Source organism: Onychostoma macrolepis, chromosome 08 (assembly GCF_012432095.1).
Source record: "Onychostoma macrolepis isolate SWU-2019 chromosome 08, ASM1243209v1, whole genome shotgun sequence".
NCBI classification, from domain to species: Eukaryota; Metazoa; Chordata; class Actinopteri; order Cypriniformes; family Cyprinidae; genus Onychostoma; species Onychostoma macrolepis.
The window spans coordinates 19,677,891-19,698,681 of NC_081162.1; the positions used below are offsets into that span (position 1 = coordinate 19,677,891).

The 20,791-nt window shown below is 36.3% G+C and overlaps 1 protein-coding gene across 4 annotated transcripts in view; it reads left to right on the forward strand.

The window, feature by feature from the left end:
• prkcz (protein kinase C, zeta) overlaps positions 1-20,791 on the forward strand; it is a 126,390-nt gene that overhangs the window by 38,634 nt on the left and 66,965 nt on the right. Inside the window, exon 1 of one of the 4 annotated variants that reach the window (XM_058784616.1) lies at positions 9,898-10,223. The exons of 2 other annotated variants lie outside the window; for them this stretch is intronic. In XM_058784616.1, coding sequence (XP_058640599.1) covers positions 10,187-10,223 — 37 coding nt within the window. In that variant the 5' untranslated portion in view covers positions 9,898-10,186. Of the gene's footprint in view, positions 1-9,897; positions 10,224-17,296; positions 17,494-20,791 lie in introns of those variants that run through there. One more of the 4 variants, XM_058784615.1, reaches the window with a different exon arrangement.

Sequence of the window (20,791 nt, forward strand, 5' to 3'; positions counted from 1 at the left end):
GACTGAAGCGGTGAGGAAGGCAGTGCCTCCTCAGAAAATCTGGAAAAGAAAATAATTTGCAGTGCAGAAAGAAAACGAATAATATTTTATAATATTTATTTTAATAAATGGCATTTGAATATGAGATCAAACATAATTTAATATTTTCTTCTAGAATAACACTGTCAAACAGTGACGCCAGAAAATAATATTTGTTTGCAAATAGTTAGCTTGGTTTTAATAAATAAATACATAAATAAATACATTCATAATTAAGAATTTAGATTATTATATTTATAAATCATTTATTTGTAATAAATATTTATTTATTTGTAATTATTTGTATTTTCTATTTACTTTTTTATCTATCTATCTATCTATCTATCTATCTATCTATCTATCTATCTATCTATCTATTCATCTACAGTGCCCTCCACTAATATTGGCACCCTTGGTAAATATGAGCAAAGGCGGCTGTGAAAATAAATCTACATTGTTTATCCTTTTTATCTTTCATTCACAAAATTCAGAAAATTCCAACCAATCATTGAAGTAAAACAATTGAAAGTGGGGGGAAAATCTCATTGTGAAATAAATGCTTTCTCTAGTTCATGTTGGCCACAATTATTGGCACCCAATTATTGCAACTTCTTTTTCCCAGGGTAACAGCTCTGAGTTTTCTCCTATAATGCCTGAAGAGTTTGGAGAACACCTGATAAGAGATCAGAGATCATTTTCTTCATACAGAATCTCTCCAGATCCTTCAGATTCACAGCTCCATGTTAGTAGTACTTCTCTTCAGTTCACCCCACTCATTTTCTGTAGGGTTCAGGTCAGAGGACTGGGACAGCCATGGTAAAAGATTCATTTTGTGCTCAGTGACCCATTTGTGCGTTTATTTTGATGTTTATTTTGGATTGTTGTCCTGGTGGAAGATCCAACCACAGCCCATTATAAGATTTCTAACAGAGTCAGTCAGGTTTAGATTTTTTATCTGTTGGTATTTGATTGAATCCATGATGCCATGCATCTGAACAAGATCAGGACCTCTGGCAGAAAAACAGACCCACAACATTAAAGATCCAGCAGTATATTTAACCGTGGACATGGGGTACTTTTTTTTTTTTTTTATCCCTGTTTGTACTAAACTCATCTGGTGGGTTTGCTGCCAAAAAGCTATTTTTTCAGTTTCATCTGACCATAGAAGCCAGTGCCATTTGAAGTTCCAGTCGTGTCTGATAACTGAATATGCTGGAGTTTGTTTTTGGATGAGTGAGGAGAATTTTCCTTGAAACCCTCCCGAACAACATGTGGTGATGTAGGTGCTGTTTGACATATATATTTTTTCAGGTTTCTGACCCCGAGACTCAACTAATCTCTCCAATTCTCCAGCTGTGATCCTTGGAGAGTCTTTGACCACTCAAACTCTCCTTCTCACCGTACATTAGGATGATATAGACACATCCTCTTCCAGGCAGATTTGTAACATCTTTAGTTGTTTGGAACCTCTTAATTATTACCCTGATGGTGGAAATGGGGATTTTCGATACTTTAACTCTTTTCTTACAGCTACTTTCTATTTTGTGAAGCTCAACAATCTTGTTCTGCACATCAGAACTATATTTTTAGGTTTTTACTTGTGATGGATGATTAAGGGAATTTGGCCTTTGTGTTCCTCATATTTATAATCCTGTGGAACAGGAAGTCATGGCTGGAAAATTTCATGCTCCTAGTCACCCTGGTGTGCTAAAAAATGTAAATATGGATGGGAATATACTTCAGAGATATTTTACTCACAAGAATTTCTAGGGGTGCCAATAATTGTGGCCAACATTCATTGGAGAAAAAACATTTATTTTCTCCCCACTTTCAATTGTTTTACTTCAATGATAGGTTAGAATTTTGTGATTTAGGTGATTTTTTTTTTTTTTTTTTTGAGTGAAGGATCAAAAGGATAAACAATGCAGATTTATTTTCACAGCCGCCTTTGCTCATATTTATCAAGGGTGCCAATATAAGTGGAGGGCTCTATCTGTCTATCTATCTATCTATACTTATGTATAACTTCTAATAATGATTTACTTATTACATTAAATTATTTATATAAAAGTATTCTTCTTGATAATAAAAGGTAATTATTGTTGTACATTATGACTTTAAAACTTTTAAACTTGGAAATCCAAAATTTAACCTGGAAAAGCATTAATTAATTAATTAATTAATTAATTTCCTTTTTTTCCTTCCACCGCATGCCACTGATGTCCTAACGAGTTTCTCTCTGAAATGATGCATGGCAGGATATATAGTATGTAACTGGAAGACACAATATTGCAATCAGAATGATGGGCAGCCCACTTTAGTTTTGGACAGGAAGGAGGCAAGAGGGTAAGGAGTCTGAGAAGGACAGTGAAATTGGCATGAGCAGAGGGTAGAAAAGAGAAAACGGTAAATATGAGAGAGAAGTTTAGTAAGAGCACAGCGCCTCAGTTATTATGTTGTCATTGTCTGAGTGTGTAAATACGGAGCGTTTGCCTGAAGAGCAGACGGTGCGTTCATCACCGCTCAGAACTACACACCACCATGGGCTCTCCAATCCATATTCAGTAGCTCTCAATGGAAATGTGCAAATAAACAAAAGGACTGATGAGCAATCATAGCAATATTTGACCCCCTATGAGAAACGAATGAATTGAATAGAATAAATTTACATTTAATCAATTAGCAGATTCTCTTATCCAAAGCAACACAAGAAGCAAGTTTACAGTAGTTTATAGATGTTTACTTCCCCTCTAACTTTTTCTCTAGCCTCACCACTATTTAGTAATTTCCTTTTGTTTATATTTCATTAAATTCTTCATTGAAACCACAAATCGTTCTAGCAATTTTGACAACCTCGTATGTGTTAAGCTAGATAACACTAGTTGCTAGTTGCAAGCTAGTTAATGAATAACGAATAGAATAAAGTGAATAGAATTGAGATGTGGTTTCAGGGGTAATGAAATATGGTCTAAAACGTATCCAGGAGCAAATAGCCTGGTTTTGCATCCCAGCTTCCTTCTCCCTTATTATTTACTATCACTATGTGTGAGCAGGTTTACTGTACTGTAGGAATCATATTTACTGTGGAGTTTCAAGCACCCACCTTTTTTGAGAAATGGGATTTTTGTATGACAATTCTGTGTTGTGTTGTGGTAGTATTGGATTTCTGTAGTTAAGTGTTATATATGAGCAAAGACCCCACAAGCTTCTGATCCTCCAGGAAAGGTTAGTAGCAGTGATTTCTGATACAGCAGCATCCACAAAGAGACAAAAAGCCCTTTCTGGGACAGGAAGTGATTTGTTTCATCAGTGTTTCACATGATGAAATCCACAGTCGTGATGGAAGCCATTGTTTATTCACAGGGCAGTGTGCTGTAGTGAGATTACAAATAAAGTATTTACAGTAGATGTTACCACATACTCTAGATAGGCTTTTTGTTTGTTGTATTTGAGAATGAAAAAAATAGATCAATAATCATATTTGTGATTGCATAATGCTCTTTAAAGATCATCATGTCAGCTTTCTTTTTTCTTGTCAGAGAACTGAACCTCTGGATTAGTGTCCGCAGTTGGATATTTAAAGATTTCAAGGGGATCCGTAATCTCTGTAGGATTACTGTGCCTGAATGGCTGACATCAGCTTTCTTGACTTTATGCTGCATTGAAGTCGCAAGTAAAAGTTAAGTGAGTGTGCTGCGTGTTCGTAATCTCCCATAATGCATTGCTCCGTATTTTATATTGCCTCAGTCTCTGGTGGATGTTGCCCTACGGTTAATCCTCTTTTTTTTTTTTTAAAGCATTGACACAAACTGTTCCGCCACCCTTCCTCTGCACATCCGGCCCCTCTCGTTAAAGCGATCCTTTAAAAGTGTGTCATCTTTCTCTCTCTGCCGCAGATAAAAGCTCTTTTCTGTTAAAATCCGATTGAATCTCATCATACTGCCCTGCCTATATGATGATGTCATAATGGAAGAGACAGTCAGGCTGTTCCATGTTCCGTGACATCATCGCATCATTCCATTCCTCCTTTTCCCTCTGTTTCTCCGAGCTTACGCTCCCTTACATAACCATTGATCCACAGATGGTACAGCTGACCTGCTGCCTGCCTGTTAATGTGTTTGTGTGACCTTCTGACACTCAGCGGCTGGAAAATGGTTTATCTGAATGACTCTACATGCGTGACAGGTAAAACATGAAATATGGCGAATGATCATTGTTAAACAGAACCAGACTAGATAAGACTAGGCCCCTTAAGACCCCTTGAGGCCTGGATACAGACCAATATCTAACCTCAAGACCACGTTGAACCATTTTTAAAAATTTTAATAAAATGTATAATTTATTATATAATTTGTAATGTATAATAATTGATCATTTTAATATATTATTTAAAGTATAATATAATTAAACATATATTTTATAAATACAAATTGTAATTTTAATAAATTAAAATAAAATTCAAAGTATTTTTTAATTTATTTTAAAAATAACAATTGTACACATTATTTGATATTTATGAAAATGTTTTATTGTATTATACAGTTTTCACAGAAACATTTATTAGTTTCATTTTATTAATTTAATTTTATAAATAAGTTTATTACATTCTTTTTATTAAGATGGAAAATATACAGAATTATAATTACAGAAATATATTAATTATAATTATTGTAATTACGGAAATATATAATTACAGAAATAATAATAATATTATTATTGTAAACAAACAAACAAACAAACAAATAAATAAATGAAATATCTTTTGTAGTTTTGTTTATTGTTTCTAGGTTTATTATATGATGATATGTTATATGCCATAGAAGAACCATTTTTGGTTCCACAAAGAACCATTCAGTCCAAGGTTCTTTAAAGAACCATCTCTTTCTTACCTTTTTATAATCTGAAGAACCTTCTTTTGCCACAAAGAACCTTTTGTGAAACAGAAAGGTTCTTCAGATGTTAAAGGTTCTTAATGGAACCATTTACACAAAAAAGGTTCTTCTATGGCATCGTGAATCAACTTTATTTTTAAGAGTATATGATGTATGATGCATATGCACAGGTATGATGCTGACCTTTCTTTCTTTATGCTATCATGTTAAATCTGGGTGAACTTTTCGCCATCTCACATGTTTCAGACCTTGACTAGAATTAACCGAAATGACCTCAGTCAGTTCTGTAAAGCAGCATAGTGTGGAATTCTTTCCTTCTGAGCGGTTGTTAGGCTAATTGGCTTGTTGTCTGAGGATGGATGTCTTCGCAAAAGCTTTTAAAGTGACCACCTCCTCCCCCTTCTTCAAACTGTTTAATTTGGAGGAGTGCCCAGGATAAAAGGAGAATATTTCAGTCATCTTGTGTATGTGCGTGTTTGTGAACGGGTAGTTTGAAGTTCCTAGACACCATCTGCTCTTCTGCATCAAACATATTGAATACGCACATAATGTTTTCCTCATATCCCCCGATGAATATTAATCCAAGACTAAAAATTGCACAACACTACAAATGTACCAACTCATTTGACGTCTTCAGAGCATTATTATCTGGAAAGCTACAAAGAAACAGAGTTCTGTTGTCAACGGTTCTCAAATGCTCAATAAAAATGGCCTGTTGAGAACAGTTTTCTTTCTTGTGTTAATGTATTTCCTGTTGAAACTGGTTTGAGCAGGTCGTATCATCGGTTTGTTCCTCTTTAAAAAAAAAAAAAAAAAAAAAAAATAGCCAACAGGCATGAATCATGATTTGCTACTTGCTATTGCATTCATGTCACTTTGGTTAACATTTAGTTGTACACTAGCATATAGATGACCTCAAAAATAATAGCCATTGACAATAAGTCAATTAATGAATTTGTTCTGTTGAATGATCATCCTGTCAGTCAAAGCGAACATGGGATTTTGCTTCACATTTTCTTCAATGCCAGCTCTGTCCAATTCGCTTCATTTTGACCAGCATGAAACATTTGTCAGGCGTCACGATTTGATTATGCAGACACATGTGTTTGATAAATACATCTGACAGGCTTCTCAGAATGATTGTGGTATCAGGATTCAGTGTGTGGTCGGACTCAGACCAGAAGTGTGACTGAGAGAGAGAAAACATTCAAGACAGTGACGTCATCGTCATCCTTTGGAGTGTTTTGACTGTTTCAAACTGTTATTGAACGGTGATATTATTATTGAACATTCAAGATAGGATTTGTTCTAAACCATTAAGTCTTAAACTTCCACTGCCAAAAGAATTTTCCAAACATGTTTTAATTTAATATCGCCCAGCACAAATATAATTTGTGTATTTAAAAAATGTATTTTATAGATTATATAATTGAAACATGCATATAGATTATATATAGTTTTATACTCCACATTGAGTTTGTTGATTTTAGTATGCCTTGAAAATGTTCTGTTTTTAAACACCTTTTTTAAATTTTAAAATGATTTTTTCTTTCCATTTTATTTGTGGTGCTATAAAGAAATACATTTTTTTGGAAAGTTTAAGCAACATTACAGAAGTAATATTGCTTGAATTGGTGCATAAATGATTTGCCAATTTTAATAGTTGATTATTCATTAGGCCACATGTTTGTATTGTGTTTATTCCCTGGCCTTGTTTTAAATGAGAGAAAATCTGTTTGAATGGCTCAAATGCATGTTTGTTTTAACCACAAGATGATGTTTGAGCTCATCTGCTCAATGACTGATCCACACACATTCAATTTAATTTCAGTGATGCATCACTGGGCTGTAATGGAAAACCATTAGAGCTGTACAAACCCTTAGCTGTTGTCTGTCTACATACCAGTCACAAGACCTTCCATTAACCCCTTTATTTACATGAAAATACGCACGCTCACTCAGCACACACTGCTAAACCAGACTGGACAGACCGGAGAGGTTGATTCCATGTAGAGAGGCACATAAACAGAACTGAATTAAGGCCTAATGGCTGTGCATTGAGTTTGCCTTTAGGTCACAGTTTACATTGTCCAGTCCCGCCGAGTTTTTTTTCCCAAAATCCTGTTAAACTGGCAAATCATTTTGTCAGATGGCAACACTGAAATGCATTGGCTCCAGCACACAAAGTACGGCTGGCGGCACTGGACATAATGTGCTCTTTCTCATTGGAAAAATTCCTGGCATCGTTTTCAAATCTGCGTCAAACTCTTGCCATTTATATTTGTCGTATTAAATGTCTGACTCATGCTGAAGGTCGCATCTTCCTTTTATAGATACTGTGGAATGCAATAATTGCTTCAGTGAACTGACAATAAACTAAAGTCTGAAAGGACAGGAAGTGGATGCAGGAATGTCGCGTGGTGAAGCTGAAGTCGGCTGTTTGAGCTGGAGCAGCGGTGGAGGTGAAAGTCCTCAGATAAGCTGAGTTTCCTGAGTGGGGCTGGACTCTGATAAAGCCACCCATCCTGAGGAGAGAGAGAGATGGAGGAAGGGAGAGACATTCTCATTGTTGTGGTATTTGGGAAATGCTTTCACAACATCCAAAATATTGCCACATCAGCCTGTCAAAGAGAGAAATCAAGGTTCTGTAGGGGAAAGAAAGAACAGGTGAAAGAGAGACTTAAGAGAACGATAAAGATGTCTAATATTCAGGATTTATGGTTCCAAAGGTATCATCAGTGGAGAAAATATGTTGAACTCTGATCTGTCATATGCACATATGTGTGTATATGTATGGTAATATATGTATGCAATGAAGTAAGGCCATATTTTACAAATTTTTCTGCCATTTTATTATTATTATTATTTTTTTAAGCCCCTACAAATTTGTCTTTTGAACCAAAAACAGCAGGGTTTTTTCTTTTTTTATTTCACTTAAGCTTATCAGGCTGAATTTATGTGATTTAAAAACATATATATATATATATATATATATATATATATTAGGCTTGGGCGGTTTCCAAATTTTGATACCGTCAAACCTCCTCCCTATTTTACCTCGGTATACGGTATTACCGTGAATAATAAAAAAATTATGACATAAGGCTCAGACAGTGTCACCAAACTGTTGGCTTGTGCCTAAACCGTTCAGAAACTGAATACCAAACACTAATACTGAAACAATAACATGCACAACAATATTAACAACTTTTATTAGCAACAAATAGCAGTTTAGAAAAAAGTGCAAATACAACAGTCAAACAGAATTAAATTAACATAAACATCCATATTATAAAAAGTATTGCAAAGCGGCTGTCGGTGGACCTAGATGTTGTTGGTCCTGCATCGGGAGGCGTTGAAACTGTTGCACCAACCTGATCTCACAGAATTCAGTGTAATGTTCACGGACTTAATTAACCCTGAATCTGTGGTGGCATCACGGAATCGCCGAAAATTCCGTGCTGGGCTCACAGAAGGCACCAGCCGTGGTCCATGCACGGATTCACTGGTTCAACACCAGCGCTGCATCGGACCACGTAAAGAGTGACTCGATGCAGTTATACTTTCACTGGAGTACCTGACCCCACCCTACCCTAAACCTACCCAGTTCTGAACAATAATGATGACGATAAATTTCCCAGTATCGCGTCGGCATATTGATGCTAAGGGTTTCCGTGCGTGGAGCACGGCTGATGCCTGTCACTGACTTACATTGGTATCACTTCTGTGAGTCCATCACGGAATTTTTTCTGTGAGCCCATCACGGAATTTTCGGCGATTCCGTGATGCCACCACAGATTCGGAGGTTAATTAAGTCCGTGAACATTACACGGAATTCTGTGAGATCATGTTGGTTGCACTGAGTGAACTCGGGTCCATCCTCGCAGCAGTGAGTGGATGGTGGTTTCGTATATGCGACCTTAGGTACGAGGTATTTCCATCTCTCGCGGTCACCTTTTTGTTGCACAATTTGCAAATTGCCTCATCCGTATTTACCGCCTCTCCCTTCTCGTTCGGTCGAAACCCGAAATACTGCCAAACTGCAGAAGTTGTGTTCTTTTTCGAGACCAGGTCACTTGGTGCGCGACTCGCCATCTTTCCCCCTCTCTCTCTTTCTCTTTCTCCTCCACGCTGTTAATTTACAATCATCATTTATTATTATTATTATTATTATTATTATTTATTAAATCATTTAATCCTGTGATGGCAAAGCTGAAATTTTCAGCAGATAATGCTCTAATATCTAGTCTTCAGTGTCACATGGTCCTTCAGAAATCATTTGATGCTCAAGAAATATTTCTTTGTATTGGCAGGTGAAAACAGTGATACATTTTTTCAGTATTCTTTGATAAATAGAAAGTTTGAAAGAACAGCACTGATTTGAAATAGAAATGTTTTGTAATATTATAAATGTCTTTACTGTCACTTTTGATCAGTTGAATGTGTCCTTGCATTCTGAATATGATTAATTTTTTTAAATTACACAAAAAATAAAAAATAAATACATGAAAGAAATGCGAATGAAAACTAGCCACTGGTTAAATTCGGCACAATGCATGAAATGGCAACATTTATGTTAAAATTGCATGGTAAAAATAAATCTTACCAACCCTCAAATTTTGAATGGTAAATTGTTCTTCTGCTGATGTGCCAATTGTGCTTTTATATATATATATATTATTTCCCCTTTAAATAATGATACAGCCTGCTAGTCACTGTTAAAGTTTACATTTCCTGGCCTTTCCCATAATCTCACAAAAGAAGGAATCAATTTTCATCTTTGCTATACGTCATTAATCCTAAAATATAGCTTCACCTGCACGATTTTCCATTCCTGACTCTCCTTGCTGCACAGGGTTTAATAATAGCACCAAGTCCCCACAGAGTCAGAGAACCAGGCCAATGCAGTCCAAAGAGTTTGCTCCGCCCTCTTGTGGCAGGTGCATGTTATAACAAGTGTCTACAAGTGAGGGCATCAACCTGCAGGGGTCCTCGTGAAACAAGAAGAGAGCGAAAACAGAACTGGAACAAATTAAAAAAAAAATTCCTTTAAACATCCAGTAGAGCTAAACTGAGCATGCTCAGTGCCGCTGTGCTTTTCAGATGTGTGTGCATGCAGGCAGAGGGAGACAGAGGGGTGTGTGATGGTTTGCTACTGAGCGGGAGTGGGAACGAGTCAGTGGGGACCAGAAACACGGGCTGAGCTCCAGTGGCATGTCAGGAAGAATGGAAGAGGGACAGTGAAGTGGATCCAGGCACCACCAGCCCATATAGGGATGCTGCTAACACTACTGTTCTATCTGCGAGTGAAAGGTACCGTTGTACACCATACACAGAGACAGAGAGAGAAAAATAGGATAAAAAGATCAAATGGATGAAGAAATAAGACAGAATGGCTAAAGAGATGGGAAATAATTGCACTGTTTTGTTTTATAAAATGTATTTTGTTCCTTAATGGGATAGTTCACAGAAAAATTACAGTTCTAACTCTAATGTCGTTTCTGTGTGAAACAAAAAAGGAGATGTTTAGCAGAATGTCCAGGCTTTTCTTTTTTCAATGACATGATTAGTGACCATTACTGTTAATAGCCATTCTCCTGTATTGTGCTGAAAATCTTCCAGGATTGCAATGGGGGTGAGTAAACAGAAAGAAACGCCATTTTGGGTAAACTATCCCTTTATTGGTACTGTAATGGTTGTGTGTATTGTATGAAAGGGTTCTTTCACTCTTATCTTGCCCTCTCAGTCCTCTTTCCGTGTCTCTCTCTCTCTCTCTCTCATTTGGTCCTTTATTTAACTGTCCTCTTTGCAGAGAGTTTTCAGTTAGCTCATGGTCTGCTTTCACTGATGTAACAGACCTTTAACAGTGACACTGTTTGTACATGACTGCAATATAAATTTTTGTAATTTCAGGTCTTGGATCTTTCACTCAGGTTGACAGGATCTATTTAATGCATTAAACATTTTGCATTTCTTCCCACTATGAGAGCTCAATAATTGTTTCTGGTTGAGTTTACTTTTATTTATCACCAAATTCTATGTAATCTGAAAGCTGTATTGACATGTAGTGACTTATTGACATGTAGCACCGTAACGTGTCCTCCTTTGCACCATTTGAGAGTGAGTTCCTTTGCGTTAAAATGTCTATTTATGGATTTGGTGTCTATTTTTAGCGCATAGCTCAATAATAGTTCCTCAGGGCTCTGTGTGCTGTCCGTTTTTGTTTCAAAGCAAAATGACAGATTGTTAGTGTGTGCTGGAAGCTTAGCGCATTGTGTTTAGAAACGATTGCTAAGGGTTGTGTACTGTAGTGGTTAAAGCTCAAGGTTAGCAATTAGAAAACCATAAGCCATCACCATTATACTCTTGAATGCAGCACTTAACCACAGTTTGCTTGCCCATGCAAACCGTGACTCTGCAATGCTAGGGTGGTTGTTAGCGCTTTGATGTGTGGTTGATAAGGTATTCAAATTCCAGTGGTTTTAGTGTTTTTATTTGCTATGCACAGAGGTATAAAAATGATCTGAAAAGTTGGTGTTCAGTCTGTTAGTGCACACAATTGACTGAGGCTTCTGCTTGGTCATAAAAAGCTGTCGTATTATGTGTCTGTCTGCAGTTTTGTTCTATATTCCATGTACAAGCAAAACAAAGCTCTTCAAATATAATGATTTACCTGTTTCCCCACAAAATGGAACATTTTTCCAAACCTTTTTCTTTCTTTTCCCAAAAGAAGATATTTTGAAGAATGTTGGTAAACAGGTGCTGGTAGCCATTGACTTCCATATTATTTTTCCCTACTATGGAAGTCAGTGGCTAACCAGTTTGGGTTACCAACGTTCTTCAAAATAACGTCTTTTGTGAAAGAAACTCATACAGGTGGAACAGTGTGAGAGTGAGAAAATGATGACACGATTTAATTTTTGGAAACTATCCCTTAATATCTTTGAGGAAACCGTGATAACTTTTTTTCAGGATCCTTTGATGAATAGAAAGTTTAATAGAACAGCATTTATTTGAAATCTAATTTTGTAAAAATCAGTCAGTAACATGATTTGAGGTGACATTTACATTTGTAGCAGAGGAAAATTCACGTACTACAACATAATACTTAAGGTCAAAGTCAAGTTCATAATGTTTTTTGGAGGCGACTTTGTGTGAAAGCTCTGGCAAAACATAAATATTCTAGGTTGAGGAATTAGTTCCAGATTTGCACGTTTTCTTTTTTTCTGAGTCTGTTTAACATTTCAAAGACTATATTGTGTGTACACTCAGCAGTGGGGTCTCATGGGAGTGTTGTTCTCTCAAGAGTGAAGCTTTTTTGTTTGCTTGATTACCTAAAACTGCTTTATTCTGTGAACCTCACATTTATACTCGTTATGTAATACCAGACTTTTAATAATGCAGCGCACATGGCCGCAGGCACATTTCTGGTCTCAGGGTCATCTCAACAGTGACGACACAAGAGACTCACTTTTGGGGAACAGTGACATTATAAACCTTTGAAGCTCTGAATGGTGTATTTTTAAAGTTTTAAAAACATCCCGAGGAGCCAAAAGCTCATTATTGATGAAGAATATGTGTTCATTTCATGCATAAGGGAATAAGAAAGAGATTGGCAGACCAGTGAAGGAGAGGCTCAAAATGAGGCGACTAAAATCAAAGAGCTGCCCACAAGCTCTGCCGTTTCATCCCGGATAACTCTGATGAGCTTGAAGCAAAGGCTGCCACTCTGATGTCAATTTTTTTAGGCTTTTCTATCAGCAAAAATTTCAGGAGTCACAAAAAGTGTCTCCTAAGAGAGATTTTCCCCCATAAGGTGAAATGTAAGCTAGGTAGTTATGAAAACTGTTGCTGTAGTCTGCATATCTTGGACTCATGATTGGTCTGACAGTCACAAGATAACCGTCTACGTAACTCCTACAGCATTTCATAAAGCATCACAAAAGTTCAAAGAAGTTTCAGGAAAAGAAAAGGATGAAAGATGAAATTTCAGAGAAAGACAAGGGTGACAGATGAAAGGTGATATGATAGATAGAACTATGAGTCTATGAGTCTTTGTGTTATACAGTGTGTATGTGTTTGCTTGAGGCTTTGCAGACACATTGTGACCTTAAATAGCTCAGAAACTGTGATTCATTCTTGACTGTGGAGTTTATTTGCACTGTATGATTCAGTAGAAGTATCAGCCTGAGACTAAAAGACCCATGAAATTGCTTGACAGGCAGTTTTTTGTTTTTTTTGTTTTTTACATTTCCTGTTGAAACAGGAAGATTGTTTTATTTTATTTTATTTTATTTTTTTTTATTCTTATTTTAGACTAGCATATATATGGCCTCAAAGCTAAAACTGTACACATGAATAAACCAGAACTTTATCTCATAATTATTTTTTTCTCCCCTTTTTCTTTATCATCATCTTTTACATGGTATTGTATTTCTTACTTTTTTTAAACCCTGTGGTACATGGGTAATAACTGGTTTAAGTGGGATTTAACTAGTCAGCCTTTTCCCAGTTTCATTCTGAGTAGTTTTAAGTGTTTGTTAGAGTTTATCTCATATCTTTTTTGTCTCTATTCTATAATGTGTTGGTTGCGCACAGAGTCAAATATGCTGTATTATGTTTATGCAAATATGTTGTGTAGGTGCCAGTTGTCACAATGTTCTTTAAGGCTTGACTCACTGATTGTCTACAGTGAAGCCGTGTGTGTGTGTGGCTTTGGTCCAGCTAAACCCACACACTCTGTGTGAAATGTACAGATACACTCCCGTCCCACGCGAGAGCAGATCAGAGGGGTTACATCACAGCGAAATGTGCCATCAGTCAAGGAGGAAGCGTATGAGTGAAAATGTGTTGTGATCTGATTGCTGTGACATTGTGGGAGACTTCAAAATAGCATTAAGACAATACGATTGCATACTTAGTGCGCTCTACAGGAATTAGAGACGTGTGTGTTTGGGGTGAATGGGAAGTCTTGTGCCGCACACTTGCTCCCAAAGTAATCAAATTTTGTCTAATCTTCTGGATTCTGACACGGCTGATAAATTAACTTCCTTTTAATTTAAGTACAAACTTCAAAGCAGCCTATTCACAGTAATGTTATTTGCCTTGCAGCGCTTCATGAAACTCCTCCCTGTCAATTAACACAATACGTTAATGTCTGCTGCTGAAATTAGCATCTCCTCTCGGTGGGCTACCGTTAATACGCTCTTTGTCATTTTCTCAGCTGCTATTGTCCCCATTATATGTTAAAATATTATTTTTTACACTTTTATAGCATTGTTGTTCTTCTAAATTCCACTAATAATGTTAGTCAGGGTTTCTTTCACCATATTCAGTCTTTCTGACAAGCTTTAAAAGTACAGTAGGGAAATCTGCCAGTTCTCTTATTTGTGTAAATGAAACCTGCCATGATTGGAGAAACGGTTTGCATGGGAAATGAGTAACAACTCTTATTTACTTATCTCAGAACAGCTTCTTAGCAAGTTCACAAAGCAGTCTGGCATGAAATGTGCCATATAACTGTTTTTCATTCAAAGAGTGAGGAAAATCCTGTTTTCCATGATTTGGCCACTTTAGATTGTTTTACTTGAGGGTGCTATAAGTCAAGTAAAGGTCATCTTAAGTCCTGATCTTCTCAGGAAGCTCTAAAGTGGAGGGTGTAACTGTTGCCAGATTTTGTTAATAACTGACTTCACATCGCTATTAGAGATTTGAAATTTGTTTCTGGATTTATTTGTCAATGGCATGTTTATGCAATGAAAACTTTTTTTTTTTTTTTTTTTTGATATAAACTAATTATGTCCTTATCACTGCAATTTTATCATTTATTTATTCACTCACTCAAATATTTATTTATAATATTAATATTGAATTTAACTGAATTCATTATTTTTTAACCTCACTGGCAAGTAGTTTTCCTGTTTTAAACATAAATCTTAACTAAATTTATTAAGGTTTTTGCTCAAAACAAGGAACAATTTCCATGTGCATGTTCAATAAGGCTGTTATTGTGAGTAGGGTATTCCTGCAATACCGGAGGCTGTAGTTTCAGAACTGCATTTCTAGGATACTCTAGTTTGTTGGTTTGTTTGTTTATTTTATTTATTTATTTTTTGCATGTATGTATGTATTATGTCAGGTCTTCCAGCCAGCTTTATCAACCTTTACAATTAATCCAGAATGCGGCAGCTAGATTAATTTTTAATGAGCCAAAAAGTATGTAGAACGTCACACCTCTCTTTATCAATTTGCACTGGCTACCAATAGCTGCTCGCATTAAAATTCAAGGCATTAATGTTTGACTACAAAACCACCACTGGCTCTGCACCCCTTCACCTAAATTCATTACTTCAGATTTATGTGCCCTCAAGAAGCTTGCGTTCTACAAGTGAACGTCGCTTTATTGTGCCATCCCAAAGAGGCACAAAATCACTTTCACGGACTTTTAAATTAAATGTTCCCTTCTGGTGGAATGACCTGCCCAACTCCATCCGAGCAGCTGAATCCTTAGCCATCTTCAAGAATCGGCTAAAAACACATCTTTTCCATCTTTATTTGACCCTCTAACTCTAGCACTCTCTATTCAAATTCTATTCTTAAAAAAATAAAACCTGTCCCTTTTAGACTTGCACTCTATTCATTTACTGCTTGTTTTCTTAAAAAAAAAAAAAAAAAACTAACACTAGCTTTTTGTATTCTATCGTTTTTCTTTTTAATAATTATACAATTAACAAAAGCAAAAATGGCCTCTAACTAGCTTGCTCCATTCTTTTTCTATTCTATCTGTTTTGTTTTTATTTATTATTATTATTATTTTTTTAAATCCCTTGCTACGTATACTGCGCTAAATGAGACTTGTTACAGCACTTGCATATCATTGCTCTTTTGTTGAATTTGATTGCTTCCATTGTCCTCATTTGTAAGTCGCTTTGGATAAAATCATCTGCTAAATGATACATACTATTTTATAGCACTTGCTATTCAATTCTGTATATTATTATTTTTAATTAATTATGTAGATGTTTAATTGTATACACTTAATTTTTGTCCTAACCAACTCCTAACCCTTAACATACCCGTTGGTAGCCCTCTTGAAATATTTAACCTAATTTATTTCAATATATTCTATATATTCTGGTTTTAAATTCAGTTTTCTTTGAAAGAAGACTTGTGTCTTTGCGAGACTTCAGTTCATTAGCCGCAGCGCTTCACGTCTGATGTGTGACCCACTTAAAGTGCAGTAAACAGTAAAACAATTGCGGTACAAATTAGTGTGATTATTAGTACTTTAATAAAAGTAAAGTAATTTAAATACAAATACTAATTTACAACATCCAGCAGCACAATAAACTGTTTTGCACAGCTAAAAAGGCTAAATGGAGATGGCTGACTCCCCCTCAAACAGTTCACGCCAGCTCTTACATTAAAAATAAGATGGAAAGATAACAAATGAATAGTTTCCATGGATCTAGTCTTTGCATCTGTTTGTTTGATGTTTGAATCAGGTCTCCTCTGTTGGAATAGATAGCGCTGTCCCAAAAAATAGGGTCCTGTGCAGTCCTAGAACTGCAGCCTCCAGTACGGCAGGAACATTGGGTTGTTTTTTGTTCAGACCAATGCGAAAATCGACCCATGTTTTTACCCTGCAAACACGCAGAGCTGTAAATGTGAACTGGTGGATCGATAAGAAGATAATTCATTATAAAAATCTAAACAGTAAAATGTGTTTGTATGTTATTTAATGAATATAATAATTTATTGATAATAACTGTTAAAATTAATGTAATAATTAATACTTTTGACTTATCCATTTTCTTAAAAAGTGGTTTAAACACTGAAATGTGAAGTGTATCATTTTATGAAACTTTTTGTTTTTGTGAAAACTTCTATCTGAAGTGTAAATCATGCTTTTTACGGTCATTTTAAAAATAGTTTATCATAGACACTGCCCTACCCCGCTCATATGGTATTAATTTTATTTGTGCAGGACTTAAAAAGTCTTAAATCTGAGCTTAAAAATCCTGCAGCAACCCTGCTTTGAGAAGAGTGATTCTGAATTGGCCAAGAACAGAGGAGTCAGTGTTTCGCTGTTCATGTTCAGGTCTCAGTGGCCGAATATAAGGGCCCTTATACAGAGAGCGCTGAAATGTTGTGCTCCTGCTGCATTCCAGTCGTGCGCTTCAGTCTCGGCTGTTCATTCAGCTCCAATCCCACTGCATGCTTTGATCCTACACACCCTCAGCACAGCAAAGGAAAGCCCCCTTTATCATCTTCCTGCCAGCCCAACCAACAATGTGTGGAAGTGAGTCAAACCCATTTTAACTGGTCCTGCTTTGAGCCTCCTGCCTTTACACGCTCACCAGACAAAGACCCTCACAGAGGACGTTCAGTCCTGGCTGGAGTTTTCTGGGGTCAGCGTGGCACGGCATGGCGGGCTTCTGCGTGTCTATCCAGGACTCGCACGGTGCAGCTCTACCTCTCGTGCCGTTGTGTTCCCTCGTTGTGGTTCCTCTGACCGGAGGAGGAGGTGGAGGAAGAATGTGGGGTGACGCAACGCTGGTGTGCTCTCCGACTGTCGAAGGAGGTATCCACGGCGCTTATCTTAGCGGGGGGAGAGGGATGTGAAATGGAAATTAAAAAAACAGTTTTTAAAATTGTATTTCCTCTGTTGAAAAACTGCCTCACTGCCTAACTAAAATGAAACCTCACAAGTGATTGATTTGAAATGATTTGGAATGCACTACATATGCAGCAAATCGCATGGGAGATGATGCGATAATCTTGTAAGCTGATCTACACTGCAAAAGATCTGCAATATTTTGTCTTATTTTCCAGTTGAAATATCTTAAAATCTTTGAAACAAAATAAATTGACTTGAGAAGCGAGACTGGGTAAGATATTACGTCTTGTTTGCAGAGAATGCATCTTTAATATGAGTGTTTTTTGCCTTAATGCACTGGCAGATGTTTTTAACTTATTTCTACTTCAGACAAATAAAAAAAATCTGCCAGTACAGTGACAAAATGAATTCATATGCAATATGCAGTCTTTGAAAAAAGTCTTAATTTCTAATGCAGCATTGCTTATAAACAAAATGCATCTTCTTTAAAGGATGTTTACATATTTAAGCTGGAAAACAAGTAAAAAATGTAGAACTAATTTGATTTAGAAGTCTTTTTTTCATAGCACAAGTATTTTTGGTAAAGTAATTGAGTTATTTTCAACTGTTTCATTTATTAGTTTCAGTAATGTGTGACATACTGTGTAAATTTACGTCAATATTACCCTTGCTTTGTTTGTTACCTATACATAAACATACATATTTTATTTAAATTTTTTTATTTAATTCTTATAACCAGGCGTGTGTATGTATATACATGTAATTACCAGCAAGGACTTTTATTTTACATTGTTACCAAAAAATATGACTATGACACGACTGGGTTTTGGGACATAGTAACAGTCTCATTGTGGATTCAGCAGAGATCAACAAAATAAGAGAAAACAATCAACTAGATTTAGATAACGTATTTAGCTGCAAATGAAATTTAATCCCGTCTTCTTTTCATGTTGTTTATCTACGAACGTGAGATGGGTTCTGATGTGTAGATGAAGTTTGATTATTCCATAACTCCAGTTCTTACTCACTTTTCATCGCTAGAAGCAGATATTCAGTGCAATCCAGTGCAGACTTTCCGGCTCCAAAGCCATTGTTCAATTTAAGGTCAGAGATCTGGATCACTGCCATGATACCTGCAGTCTCACTGGAGCTGCATCAATTCTTTTTAACTTAGCCTACCATTAATGGCGCATTTGTCTCATATTTCATCAAGTGAAACGTTCACAAGTGTCTTGGAAAGTACTCTGATGCATTATTGTCATTAGTGTTAAAGAAGCACAGAATAATTAAGTTTGTTCTATTGTTATTATAAAACAGAGGTATTAGACTTTATTCTGAGAGTTATGACGCTTAATCTTGAGATGCAAAAAAACGAATGAAAAAGCTCTAATGATTTGCTTGAGGTTTTTTCTTTTAAATTGGCATTTTTATTTTTATGTTTAGGATCAGTAATTTCACTTTAATGGCAATGAAAAGGTTGTTAGTCAGTTACTGAATGCCTTATTTTCAAAAATGTCCAATGTTATTTTCATAAGAGCCTGATGAAAATGCTCATTTAAAAGAAAAATCTCAAGGGTTGTTTTTACATCTGAATCAGAATCAGAAAGAGCGTTTATTGTTTGCACATACAAGGAATTAGTTTTAGTGTCATAAGCTTCCAGTTTACAGAGACAACATTTAACTGGGGGGGCATTTAACTGTTCATAAGGTGGATTGCCTGGGGGAAGAAACTGTTCTTGTGCCTGGCTGTCTTGGCAATTAGGGCTCTGTAGTGCCAATTCAAAGTTCAAAAAGGGGATGACTTGGATGTGAGGGATCCAGAGTGATTTTCTGATCCCTTTTCCTCACTCTGGATGTATACAGTTCTTGAAGGGTGGGCAGGGGAGCACCGATAATCCGTTCAGCAGAAAACAAACCAGACAGTTATTGAAGTGCACAGAACAGACTCCATGACGGCTGAGTAGAACTGTTTCAGCAGCTCCTGTGGCAGGTTAAACTTCCTCAGCTTGTTGGGCTTTTTTTTTTTTTTAAATGGAGTTGATGTGAGTGTCCCAATTCAGGTCCTGAGAGATGATAGATCCCAGTAACTTAAATGTCTCCACTGAAGTCTTCATATATTTACTTATACTTAAATAAATCTTATAATGTACCACTACCATTCAAATATTTGGGGTCAGTAAGATTTTTTTATGTTTGTGAAAGAAACCACCTCATCCAGGCTGCATGTATTTCATCAAAAAGAATTAAAAACATTATTATGAAATATTATTACAAGTTAAATTGACTATTTTCTATATAAATGTATTTTTTAAATTGTAATTTATTATTGTGATGGCAAAGCCGAATTTCCAGCATCGTTTCTCCAGTGTTAAATGATCCTTCAGAAATCATTCTAATATGCTGATTTGGTGCTTAAGAAACATTTCTTATCATCATTTCTTATCATTAAGTTGAAAGCCATTCATATTATTATTATTTTTATTTAATAGAAAATTCAAAAGAACAGCATTTATTTCAAATAGATTTTTCTTGTCATGCTGTTTGTAACACCTGTCCTTCTCATTATAGTCATAATCAGAGAACATATGATCTGTACAGCAGTCACAGGACGCCTGTCATCTGTCTTCTGACATCACAGATGAAAGATGGCTGTGTGTGATTGAGTAAAGAACGGTCTGGCATGATTCCAGCTCTGATTAACAAGGTCAAATGAATACGTTAAGTGCAACGCGTGTGTGTCTGCGGTCACAATGATGACTGATAACAACTGACTTGACAAAGTAGCGTCGTGTGATCACATCTCAGCTGTGCTAATTCAGTTCGGTGTGGAGAATGCCAGCGTAGACTCTATTCCAGTCCTGCTTATACCCTCGGGTGCAGCGTCGCCCTCCATCCACTGGAGCAAGGGCAGATTTATAATGACGGGTGTAGGTTCATGAGCGTGCTCTGACTGAGCAGTTGGTGTCACCGGTTAAGTGCAGTCGTTAAAGAGACAGGGGCATTTAAGGACGGCAGGGATGGAGAATGAGAGCACGGTTATGATTAGAGTCATTCACAGGTGCAAAAGATCACAGTAATTTTCCTTACTAAACCGTCATATCGTATGTACAGTAAGTGCTGATGTCTGTGATGAATGTTTTCACCGTGATGATTTTTCCATGCAATTAACTTCTACAGTGTAATGCATTTCCAGGTGAAATAGAATTTCAGTGGGAAATAATGTTTGAATATAACTTAGTTTTACCCATCAGGGTTTGATTGA